Source organism: Elephantulus edwardii, unplaced genomic scaffold (genome assembly GCF_000299155.1).
Source record: "Elephantulus edwardii isolate Elephantulus edwardi_28Jun2011 unplaced genomic scaffold, EleEdw1.0 scaffold00339, whole genome shotgun sequence".
Lineage (NCBI taxonomy): Eukaryota > Metazoa > Chordata > Mammalia > Macroscelidea > Macroscelididae > Elephantulus > Elephantulus edwardii.
Window position 1 is genome coordinate 1,589,860 of NW_006400089.1, and position 12,247 is coordinate 1,602,106.

The following is a 12,247-nucleotide window of genomic DNA, read 5'->3' on the forward strand; positions in this document are numbered from 1 at the left end:
ATAAAGTAAAATGTATTTTGGTCAAATAAAAAAATTAATTTGCTTCCATTAAGAGCAAAACATTACTCAGATGTAATTTGTCTTCTATTCTTTGTAGGTCCATTGTGATCTCATGTGTTTGACATGTTAGACTATAGCATAACTTTAAAAATTAAAGAGATGCAGTCTGTGGGCTTGAGGTTGCCTTGGTAGGCTTGTTTCCTAACTTGACTAGCTCTGGAAGTTCCTGGGCCTGAAGTGTCTAGGCTGTGCTGCATTCCTGTCCAGACTCAAATTCCATCTCCCTTCCTTTATTATGCTAGTATTCTGTTCTAGACTATAACTTTGCCTAAGAAGCCAAAGGTGAAATCAACACTCTTTCTTCAGTTGTAATTGGTGTTAGGAGCATTGGTGCCTTGCTAGTTTTCAGTAGTGACTGCTGACACTGTGGCTGGGTGTGGTGACGTTTCGTCAAGCACGGGCCTCAGTCTGTTTGCTGTGAGTGGGAAGCAAGAAACCACTCACAGGCCAATATTTTTCCCTTTGAGATCTCCTGAAGCACTTTGGCCCTGGAACCCGGAAAAGCTCTCCAGTGGCATACTCGGTGCCGGACTGGTACACCCACCACAGCAAACCCCCAACGGCCGACCAGAGAGAGTGAGTATTTTAAAGCACACCTATTTTGACTTCTCAAGTTTAGTCTGTCTGTCTGTCTATCTATCTATCTATCTATCTATCTATCTATCTATCATCTATCTATCTATCCATCCACCTACCCACCTACCCACCTACCCACCTACCCACCTACCTACCTACCTATAATGTTGTTGTTATGTACCATAGCTGAACCTCCAGTGACTTTTCAGAGGCCATAAATTGCATGGGGAGATATTGTCCATCTTTCGCCTCTGAAGCTGCAGGTAAATTTTAACTACCTGCCTTTGTGTTGGCAGCACAATCCTTACCACAGATCCACCAGAGCTCCTTACCACTAGGCCACTAGAGCTTAACTCCTTCCTTCCTCTCTCTCTTTCTGTAATTCTTTCTATCTCCCCATACACACAGAGAAAGAGTTTAGAATTTTAGAAATGCAAATATCTAAACCTGATACCAATATTGTGACATTGTGTTGTAGTTCTGGTGCTGTGTTTAATAATATCTGACTGTTTTGTGGGAAGCAGCATAAATTGTTAGAATTCAGAGTCCTAGAAATATGGAGTGATGGTATGCCCATAGAGCTTTATGCCTGTGGCCTCCTTATTAACAAATTGCTTCAACTTTCTGGTTTTCTATGATGTGAGACTTGTTTATATCTGATGTATAAACAACATCATTATGTAAAACTAGAATATAGAAAATACTAAATTTCTATAATCATATGAGAGCCCCAGTAATGTTTGATTGCCAAAATATTCCAATGTTTGCACATTAAGACTATCTTTCAAGCCATTTTTGTAGACTATTAAAGTAACATGAAATATTATCTCATATCCTTTCCCAATAGTTTGTCAGGAAAATCTGGCTATCAAATTTCCAAGACCTTATTCCATGTTATTTGCATGTTCCGCCTCTGTCCACAGTGGTTTTAGTCTTCAGAATTCTTATATCCTCTAGTTTTAAAACAAATGCTTTGGCTTGATATTGCCTACCTCCAGTGTTACAATTACACAGTAAAGAAAGGAAATAACCCAGAAAAGAACTTTAGAAAGAAAAATGGAGGAAATTTGGAGTTTCTCATACAGTATGAGAATCCGCTTTCCATAATCCTACTGCTTCACACATAAATGGAGACCTAGTCAGGGCCGAGACGCCCTTTAAATACAAGACCTGCCCACCAAGTCCTCATTGACTTTAAAGAAGAAGCTTCCAGCCCACAGCTCATTATTAGCTGAACCTGGCAAAGCAGTTGTATCCTGGAAAGTGTGTTTTCTTGTTTCTGGTGAGGGTTGAGTGTAGACTGTTTGGTTGGGTATTTCATTCACACTCAGGTGTGAGCTGATTGGATTTGCTACATTGGAAGCCTCTCCTTTAACGTCAACCAGGACCTGGTGGACAGGCCTTGTATTTTAAAGGTGGTTGGGCCCAAGGAGGCCTCATGGCATGATGTTAATTGTGTTTGAGATGAATAGTCTTCTATGTGCTACAGCCCTGGTCTGTCAGTTTGCTATACTGAAGTAACTTGGGCTTGCTGTGATGCTGAATGCTGTACCACTGGTGTGTCAGATATAATGGATACCCAATATGGACAATGTTTGGTGGAGCTTCCAGTTTGAGACAGGCTTAGAAGCAGGAGTGTCATCAACTTTCTAAACAACATGCCTCTGGAAACTCTGTGAATGTAGAGAAATGACTAAAGTTACAGAACACAGTTCAGGTCTTTTGTTCATAGGATTGCTATGAGTCATGCTCAACTCATCAATACTTAACAACAAAAACATAGTTTAGGAAGTGACCTATTTTGTGTAGCCTTACAGTTAAATCCCAGTATTAGAGGGAGATTTGGCAGGTTTGGGTTTCCTAACTTTTTTGGACCATGCCCCATTCTACTTTGCCTGATGTGACTAGAAAAGGTTCTGCACAGGAAGTGCCCCAGTTGTCCTGTCACTCCTCTGAAGATGTGAGTATCTTCCTGCTGCCCAGGGAGAAACCTACTTAGACTAGGCACCATGAGCCACAGGCCAGTGGGTGTCTTGACTTTATATAATGATGTATTCTTCAAAGATTGTCTATGTTGAGCCTTCTCAGACCACATGGACACTTAGTGAAGACCCCAGTGTGGGTTATAGAATTCCCTGGCCTTTCTTGCTTCAAGTGCAAATTTCCTTCCCTTTCTGTTTTCTTTCCCAGCAGGCAGTAAGAGGCCTGATTACCTCACCACCCCTTGTATGGTGGTCCCAGGCCTGGTTGGGAGGACGAGAGCATTTTTCTTTTCCCATGCCTTGGACACTTATTGCTCATTCAAGATTAATAGCAATGACCTAGTTTCTGGAGTCTTTAGTATCCTCCTTCCTCCCAGGGGTCTCATCCTCCCAACTGATGCTGCAGGATATAGAACAGTTGGAGGAGGTAGCAGGTAGAGAGTACAGGTTGTTTGTGCCTTTACTGAACATGTGAAAATCCAGGATCTGCTACCTTAATGGTATTTATTCTTTAACTCTTCCTCTCTTTGTTGTTTTCCAGCCTGTTTCTACCTCTCTGGGTTGTGGGTGTTTTTTTATGTCTGCAGAGAACCTTGACACTGAGAGGGCTGCTCTGCTGTCTGTTGGAGTCATGCCTGGTGCTCATGGTCTGATGCTGCATGTTGTAGAGCCTCTTGCCTGTGTCCTCTTGAGCTGCTCAATGGTGCTCCTCATGCTTTGGCTTTCTTTCCATGCCAAGATCTGTATTTTTGGTGGTCTTTGTCCAGACCCTCAGCTCTGAATCATCCACTACTTCCTGCCCTCTCCACTTGCATATTGCAAATTCCATGCAGGGCTTTCTTTCAAGCTCTTGGTCTCAGGGAGGGGTAGATGCCTGGGTGTCCACAGGCCTCTCCTTTCCTCTCACTGCTCTTTGTGACATTCTGCTGATTCAGTTATATTCCTTCCCTCCTCTTGCACTGACAGTCCTGCCATCCTACACCTTCCTTGTGCTTAGTTGAGCCTATACTACCTTCTTTCTTGCCTTGACTTTGATACCTTCTCTGGCCCCGTCTCCCTCCATGCTGCACACCCTGCCTACTTCACTTCTCCTGCTAAATTAAAACTCTGGCTTTGTGTCTTCCTGTTCTACCCCAACCCTTGTGGCTATTAGTGGCAGCTCACTGCTGGGAGGATCCCCTGGGGGGGGGGGTCCAAGTATTATTCCAATAGTTGGAAGACTAAGGTGGGACAGGAAACTGAGGAAGCAAGCAAAGTAAGGCTGTCGTGGTTCTCATGTTTTGTTCTTCTGCCCCAGCTCTGTACATGGAGCTGTTTTTTCAGGGTCTAGGGGAGGATGTCCCTGCTCTGGGTGTTGATTGGGCTGTGGGCCTTCAGATACTCCATGAAGCAGTTATTTGCTAAGTCAGGTTGAATCCAGACACTCTGCACTATTAAAGCTTCCCTGTACTGACAGAGGATACAAGACTCCAGGAATCTAAAGCCAGATAGTTTTAGTGCTTGTCAATGAGGTTCTTATGTGACTTTAGCCATCATAGATGATTTTCTGCTACTTAGTAAACTTCTAAGCATATTTTACCTATGTTGAGGGGTGGGACAAAGTAGTAGATAATAGAAAAAAAAGTACTGTTTTACAGAATGTCTGTTTTGTAACACCATGCCATGACCTGTCTCACTTTACTAAAGCATACAGCTTGTTCCTTCAGCTGACAGGTGGGATGGCTGCTAATCGCGAATCTCTTCATGGCCTGGTTGGAGACTTGTGGTCATGCTGAGATACAGAACCGAGGGTGGAACTACTTCTGGGCTATAATTGTTGGGTCTTCCCCACAGAATCCCTGTCATCTCTCTTCCGGATTACATGGTGTATGAAGAATTCAGCCCTAGTCAGGCCAATGGGAGCTACGAGTCCAGAAGAGGGCCTTTCGACTTCGACATGAAAACAGTTTGGCAGAGAGAGGCTGAGGAAGTTGAAGAGAAGAAAAAGGTGACCTAAGCTTATGGTATTTGCCTTGTTTCTACCACTCCCTAGTGGTTATCTATGTTGTTCCTGACAGCAGCCCATGTTTTCCATTTTAAACTTGAGTGTACTATAGATGAGTAGCATAATATTGCCTCTTTTTTCCACTTGTAAGGTAAGGTAAATTTTTAATGGGGTATCTTTAACATGCTCAAACTCAAACTCACTACCCCTGAGTTGGTTCTGACAGTAGCTAACTCTCCAGTCAGTTTCTGAGGCTGTAAATCCCGTGAGCTGGCGAGGAATTTGAACCACTGGAGATGTTCTCTTTGTGTCAGCAGCACAGCTCACTACAGACCTTGCCCCCAGAACTCCCTCTGATATGAATCTACATAATGCCTGTCAGGGTGGGTGGAAAACTGGCATCCCTCCTCTCAGTGGGCCCATATGGAAAGGGAATTTCATATTTATTCATTATCCAGTTACTACATATTTGTATTTTATTTAAAATTTACCTGGAGCACTCTTATAATAAAAGAAGAGAAAGCAGATTATTTTTTTCTGTTCAAATTCCCAGAGGTGTTATTTACTGTGAAGGAGTAGTGATTAAGTTGAAACATTCTTGTGGTTTATTTAAATGAGGAACTGAAACTCTTAGATGCCATCTCAGAGTTCTTGTGGTGACATCTTGATTGGAAGATCTTCTTATCCTCTTGCCTCCTCTTTAACAGTCCATGGCTTCTTGGCCATGGTGACAATATCTTAGAAACCAAAACTTTGTCCAAGAGCTCCCATTGACCCACTCTTATCCTTATTCCACTGTTGGGGTGGAGAATGGGGGAACCTCGCTCATCATTGTCCCCATGCCTTGTCCCTGGAGACTCTGGAACTGGAGCTCTGAAACTCCTTTAGTTACTGTGATATCCTGATTTGTAAGTGAAACAATGGATTTTTAGAAATAAAACCACAAAAACAAAACAGCCTAGTACTTTGTTAACAAGATTGTGATGAACCATTATCCTCAGTTGAGAATTAATCATGTCACATTGTGAGCAGATCAGGTATCTGTTGACAATCACTTTTTAAAGGGTTGTTGTTGATTGCCTTCAAGTAGAGCATGACTAATAGTGACTCTATGAACAAAAGGCCTGAAGCCTTTCTATAACTATAGACATTTATAAAAATTCATAGCGTTTCTGGGGACATGTTGTTTAGGAAGTGGATGCCACTGCTGCTTCCAAAACTATCTTAAACTGTAAGCTCCACCAATCCTGTCCATCATGGGTAACTGTTATGGCATTTGACACCCCAATGGCACAAGGTTCAGCATCACAGCAACCCCAGATTACCTCAGCACAGGATATTAACAGAAGAGTGCTGTACTACTAAGACAAATATTCTTCCAAAATATAACAACAACCAACTTTAAATACAAAGGCCCTCTCCGAAGTCTTGTTGACGCTAAACAAGAGGTTTAAATTAAAAAAAAAAATTCAAAAACCCCCAATATAGTATGTTGTTGTTGTTGTTATGTGCTGTTGAGTCACTTGCGATGTATAGCACTATGTACAGCAGCTCTGAACCCGTCCTTGTCCTGAGCCAGTCTCACTAATTCTGACACATCAACTCCCATTGCCCCACCTACTATATCAATCCCTCTCATCCAGGGCCTTCCTCTCATGCGCTGTCCATCCACCCTTTCGAGCATGATGTCCTTCTCCAAGGACCGGTCTCTCCTGGCCACGTGCCCAAAGTATGTGAGTTGGAGCTTCAAAATCCTAGACTCCAAGGAGAGACTTGGTTTCACCCTCTCTAAGACAGAATAGTTTGTTTTCTTGGCAGTCTGTCATCCTTAGTCATTGTCCAGCTCTCTGAAGCATAGTAAGTAATTGAGAAGACTATGGCCTGGATTAGGTGTATCTTTGTATCTAGACTGACTTCGTTGCTCTTCAGCACCCTGGAGAGGTCTATTACAGCAGATTTTCCCAATGCAGTTTGTCTTTTGATTTCCTGATTGCTAGTGTTAAGAGTGTTGATTGTGGATCCGAGTAAGCTGTAATTACTAACAACCTCAATCTCTTCTTCATCTCTCATAGTGCTTCCAAGTGGCCCAGTGGTGAGAATCTTTATCTTTTTGATGTTGAGCTTCAGTTCATATTGAAGACTACAGTCCTTGTAGAATTAGTATTTTATTGTCATCTATAAATGAGATTGAAATAGGGCATATAATCTTCATACTTGATCTTTTTAGTGAAAAAATGTTTTATACAGCTGACAGCTAGTTGTTTTCAGCAAACACAATTAGCTCAATCCATTAATGGTGGCTTCAAGCTTTTCTTTATTAGCAGCAGACAATTTACCCACTTTTTGTCCCTTTTTATAAAACTGAAACATTGATATGCATTCACACTCTGAAGCAAAATCCTGATAGCCATCCATGTCAACTTCAAGAAACACAACAATACTTATCAGAAAGGGAATGATAAAAGGCTTGATCATTTTGCAAGGCCCACACCAAAAAGCTGAGAAATCAATTACTACAGTTTTTTCTCCCATACCATTCAGAGATGCCGTAAACTCTTCCTTGCTTTCAAGCTGCTTTTCCATTTTGGCTCAGAGGAATGGACCCTAACATCTGACAGAGCCCGGCCCAAGAACTCACAGCCCATCTTCTTTTGTGGCTTTGGCTCTGTAGTTAGTGGCTGAAACAATGGCTCCCAAGTCTTGGTTTTGCTGGGCAGTGTTCTGTATTGAAGAGACTCTGCAGTAGGCCTTTGGCAGCTGAGCACCATGTACTTCATCACTTGGCTCAAATTGCCATCTTTTTTGTTCTGCAAGAACATCCTTGATTTCCGGTTGTGATTCTGGCTTTGAGTCACTTGAATGACCAAAGCAAGCTGACTCTTTTGGGATTGTAGCACAGCTTCTTGCCACTAAGCCACTGCAAGGTGACTCTTTTAAAGCCCTTTCCTGCTTTTTCAATACATAAAGCTGGCCAATTACATTAGGTTAAAGCTGGAATAATAAGTGGAAATTTAGGGTTATCTGATGTTGTAGTATGTAATGAGGGAAGTTTTTAGAAGTGGAATATTAAATCAAGTAAGACTATTCAGTAACTCTTTGCAAATGGTGTGCTGAGTTCTGGCCAGAGTTAAAATAAGCATGCCCTTTGCCTGTGTGTAAGAAGCTGGAATCAGAAAGAATTGTGGTTAAAACAGCCCTGTAGTTACTGAAGAGTTAAAATTAACATCCATGGTGAACATTGCCATTAGGAAGGATCCAGTTTCCTTGACAACACATTTCTCTAATTATAACACTCACCTAAGAATGCCTATTACACAGAACCAAGTAGTAATCTTTCCCCTTCTACTTTCTGTGTCTTGCAAAATACTGCTGAAGATCATTCAAAGACATCTTCCAAAAGTTCAACCTGGATTCAGAAGAGGTCATTGCACCAGGGATATCATTGCTGATGTCAGATGGATCCTGGCTGAGAGCAGAGAATAGTAGAAGAATATCTATTTTTAAAACATTTGATATGGATCATAACAAATTATACTTAACACTGAGAAGAATGATTGTGCTTTTGTAAAACCTATACCTAGACCAAGAAGCAGCTATTGTGTGAACAGACCAAGGGAACACTGTTGTTGTTGTTGTTTGATGCCGTCGAGTCGTAGACAACTCATAGCGACGCTATGAACAAACAGCCTGAGCACTGTTCGTACATAGAGTTTCCGGAGGCAAGCCATTTTGGAAGTGGATGCCACTCCTGCTTGCAGGCTTGTTTTAGTCGGGAAGCTCTAGCCAACACCATTACCACGATTGGCACATCACTGTAACAGTCTTCAGCATCACAGCAACCACGAGTTACCTCTGTACAGCAATGCACAGAACAGTGCTATACCACCTAGAAGAATACGGGAACACTACATGGTTTAAAATTAAGAAAGGTGTGCATTAAGATTTTATCCTTTCTCTAATTCATTTATTCAATCTGTATGTTGAACAAATTATGTGAGAATGTGAACTCTGAAGAAGAACATGGCATCAGGATTGGAGGAAGACTCATCAATAACTTTCATTATGCAGATGATACAACCTTGCTTGCTGAATGTGAGGAGGGCTTAAAACTCTTGCTATAGATGATCAAACACTGTACCTTTCAGTAAGGATTTCATCTCAACATTAGGAAAACAAAAACTTCCTACTGGACTAATAGGAAACATTATGATAAATGGAGAATATATTGAAACTGTCAATGACTTCATCATACTTGGATCCACAATTAATAAACACTCTTTGTACCAGAAGTAAAGAGATCAGGAGATGCATTGCACTGGGAAAGTCTACAATCAGGAACCTCTACAAATTACTAAGGAGCAATGATGTTAGTTTGAGGACTAAGTGCTTCTAATTCAGACCATGGTCTTTCCAATCACTTGCTATTCATCTGAATAATGGACAGTGAATAAGCAGGAGAGAAGGAAAAATTGATGTCTTTGAACTGTGGTGTTGGCGAAGAGTACTGAATATCCCATGGACTGCCAAAAGAACAAAAAGAACAAACCTTGGAGAAGGTGAAGAAGCCAGAGGGCTCCATGGAGGCAATAATGATGAAGTTTTGTCTCACATACTTTGGGCATATTGCTAGGAGAGGCTATTCCTTGGAGAAAAACATCAACCTTGGAAGGACAGAGGGATGGTGAACAATAGGAAAAACCTCAAGCAGATGGACTGACACTGTGACTGCAGCAATGAACTCATATATGTCAGAGACTGTGAGGATGGCACAGGACAGGAGAGTGTTAAGATCTGTTCTTCATAGGGTTGCCCTGAGTCGTACTCTACTCGATGGCATCTAATAGCAACAATAGCAAAAACAATGTCTTGCAAGATTGTAGGACCTTTTGCCACAGATCAACTAAGAATAAGTGTCAAAAGTATATCACAGTGTTAACTAGTCGGGCATGTGGGAGTTTGATAGGTCTCCTTCCCCATTCTCTCATAATGCCTGTTCCTATGCCATTGCCTCTTGTGGCTACAATTAGTAGTCCATAAGAGAGCTGTATCTCCTCCGGGGCACTTGGTGGTATACTACTGAGTGACCTAAATAAGAAATTTCCAAGCTCTTTTGCAAAAGAGCTATCATTTTTCAGTGCCCACCAACAGTGTCAGAGTGTGGCACTGCTCCACATCTTATCAGCACTTTGGTTTCCCAACATTTTTTTTTAAGACCGGTCAAATGTTGTTGTTGTTAGGTGCTGTCGAGTTGAGTATGACTCATAGTGACCCTATGAACAGACTTGAACCCTGGACTATCCTGTGTCATCCTCATCAACTCTGACACACTTGAGCCCATTGCTGCAGTCATTGTGTAAATCCATCTCATTGGGAGTCTCTCTCCTTTGCTGACCCTCCACCTTTCTAATCATGATGTCCCTTTCCAAAGAGTAGCTTTTCCTAGAAAATTTGCAAAGCACGAGAGACAAAGCTTTGCCATCTTTGCCTCTAAGCAGCACTCTGGCAGCTCTTTTTCCAAGACAGCCTGGTTTGTTCTTTTGGTGGTCTGTGGGAAATTCAGTGCTCTTCTCCAGCACCACAATTCAAAGGCATCAATTCTTCTGTCATTCACTGTCTAGCTCTCAGATGCATAGAAAGTGATTGAAAAGACCATGGCCTGGGTTGGGTATACCTTAGTCCTCAAACTGACATCATTGTTCCTCATCACTTTGAGGAAGTCCTTAACAGCAGAGTTTGCCAATGTCTTCTAATCTTCTGACTGCCGGTACCAAGAGTGTTGATTGTGGATCCAAGTATTATTGACATTTTCAATCTTTTCTCCATCTATCATGATGTTGCCTATAGGCCCAGAGTTGAGGATTTATTTTACTTCTTGATATTGAGATGTCTGCAGCAAGTGTTTCAAGACCTCCTCTCTTTCAGTAAGCAAGGTTATATAATCTATCTAATGCAGGTTGTTGATGATTCTTTCTTCAATCTTGATGCCACATTCTTCTTTATATAGTTAAGCTTCTTGAATGATTTGCTCATCCTACAGGTTGAACAGGTATGGAGAAAAGATATAGTCCTGATGCATACCTTTCTTCTTAACTGGAAAAGGCCTCTAGGAGCTACTTGGGGCTCCATCTTAACCATGGAAGAAACAGTCAAGAAATCAGAAAAGTTGCAGTGAGAAAATCTGCTGTCAAGGATCTCTCCAAAGCACTAAAGACCAAGAATGCCAATTTAAAGACCAAGGTGTATCTAATCTAAGCCATAATATTTTTGGTTGCTTCTGTTGTGCATAGGTTTTTCAAAGGCCTGCTATATCAGAGGTGAATGGCAAATCTTTCTTCCTAGTCTGTCTTAATTTGATTGCTCAAATTTGAACATTATCGGACAGAGAAGCACAACAGAGCACACTTAGACTAGCAAATATGGCAACTGAGGCTGAGCCTTCTAGTATGGAAACAAATAGGAGGAGGACCAGCTGTAAGCAGACACTAGTGATTGAAACATGAAATGTAAGAACCATGAATGTAGGAAAGTTGGATATTAAGAAGGAAATGGAACACATAAATATTGACATACTAGGTATTAACAAAATGAGATGGACTGCCATGGGTCGTTTAGAGTCAGGATCGTATGATCTATTATGCTGGAGACTTAAAGGTAAGGAAAAATGAGGTTGCTTTCATAGTTAAATACGTAATTTCTAGATCTGTCTAGAAATAAAATGTTGTGAGCAAAAGGATAATATCCATATGCATACAACGAAGTCCAGTGAATACCACCATCATTCAAATATATGCACCAACAACCATAGCCAAAGAAGAGGAAATAGAATATTCTACCAACTTTTGAAGTCAGAGATTGATCAAACGTGGAATCAAGATGCATTAATAATAATGGGTGACTGGAGTGCAAAAGTTGGGAATAGAAAAGAAGGATTAGCAGTTAGGAAACATGGACTTGGTAACAGAAATGAAGCTGGAGATAGAAAGATAGAATTTTGCACGATCAATGACTTACTCATTGCAAATACATTTTTAAGAAACATAAGCACAGGCTATACACATGGATTTCACCTGATGGGATGCACAGGCATCAGATTGATTACATCTGTGGAAAGAATCACCATCAGCTGTGAAAACTAGGCCAAGTGCTGATTGTGGAACAGACCACCAGCTAATCATATGCCATTTCAAGCTGAAGTTGAAGAAAATGAAATCCACAGGAATCAAAATATGACCTTGAGTCTATCCCACTCGAATTTCAAAACCATCTCAGGAACAGGTTTGAGGCCTTGGACATTAATGAGCGAAAACTAGATGAACTGTGGGAAGATATCAAGAATAGGATTCAGGAAGAATGCAAAAGGTCATTACAAAGACAGAGGAGGAAGAAACGACCAAGATGAATGTCAGAAGAAACTCTACATATTGCACTGGAGTGCCAAGAAGCCAAAGCAAAGGGAAGAAATCAAGATATTAAGGAGTTGAACAGAAGATATCAGAGGGCGGTACAGGAAAACTAAAGTATTACAATGAGATGTGCAAGGAGCTGGAATCAGAAAATCAAAAGGGACGAACTCGCTCAGCATTTCTTTTTTTTTAATGGAAAAACTTTTTTTAAAAAATTTTATTATTATTATTAATTTTAATAG

General features: G+C 41.2%; 1 protein-coding gene and 1 pseudogene across 1 annotated transcript in view; one reads left to right on the forward strand and one right to left on the reverse strand.

The window, feature by feature from the left end:
* Positions 1–12,247, forward strand: part of LOC102853581 (chromosome unknown open reading frame, human C7orf57) — a 128,787-nt gene that overhangs the window by 16,390 nt on the left and 100,150 nt on the right. The window contains exons 3-4 of the mRNA XM_006901618.1: positions 528–636; positions 4,452–4,605. Coding sequence (XP_006901680.1) covers positions 528–636; positions 4,452–4,605 — 263 coding nt within the window. The remainder of the gene's footprint in view (positions 1–527; positions 637–4,451; positions 4,606–12,247) is intronic.
* On the reverse strand, positions 6,880–7,185 carry LOC102850292 (annotated as a pseudogene).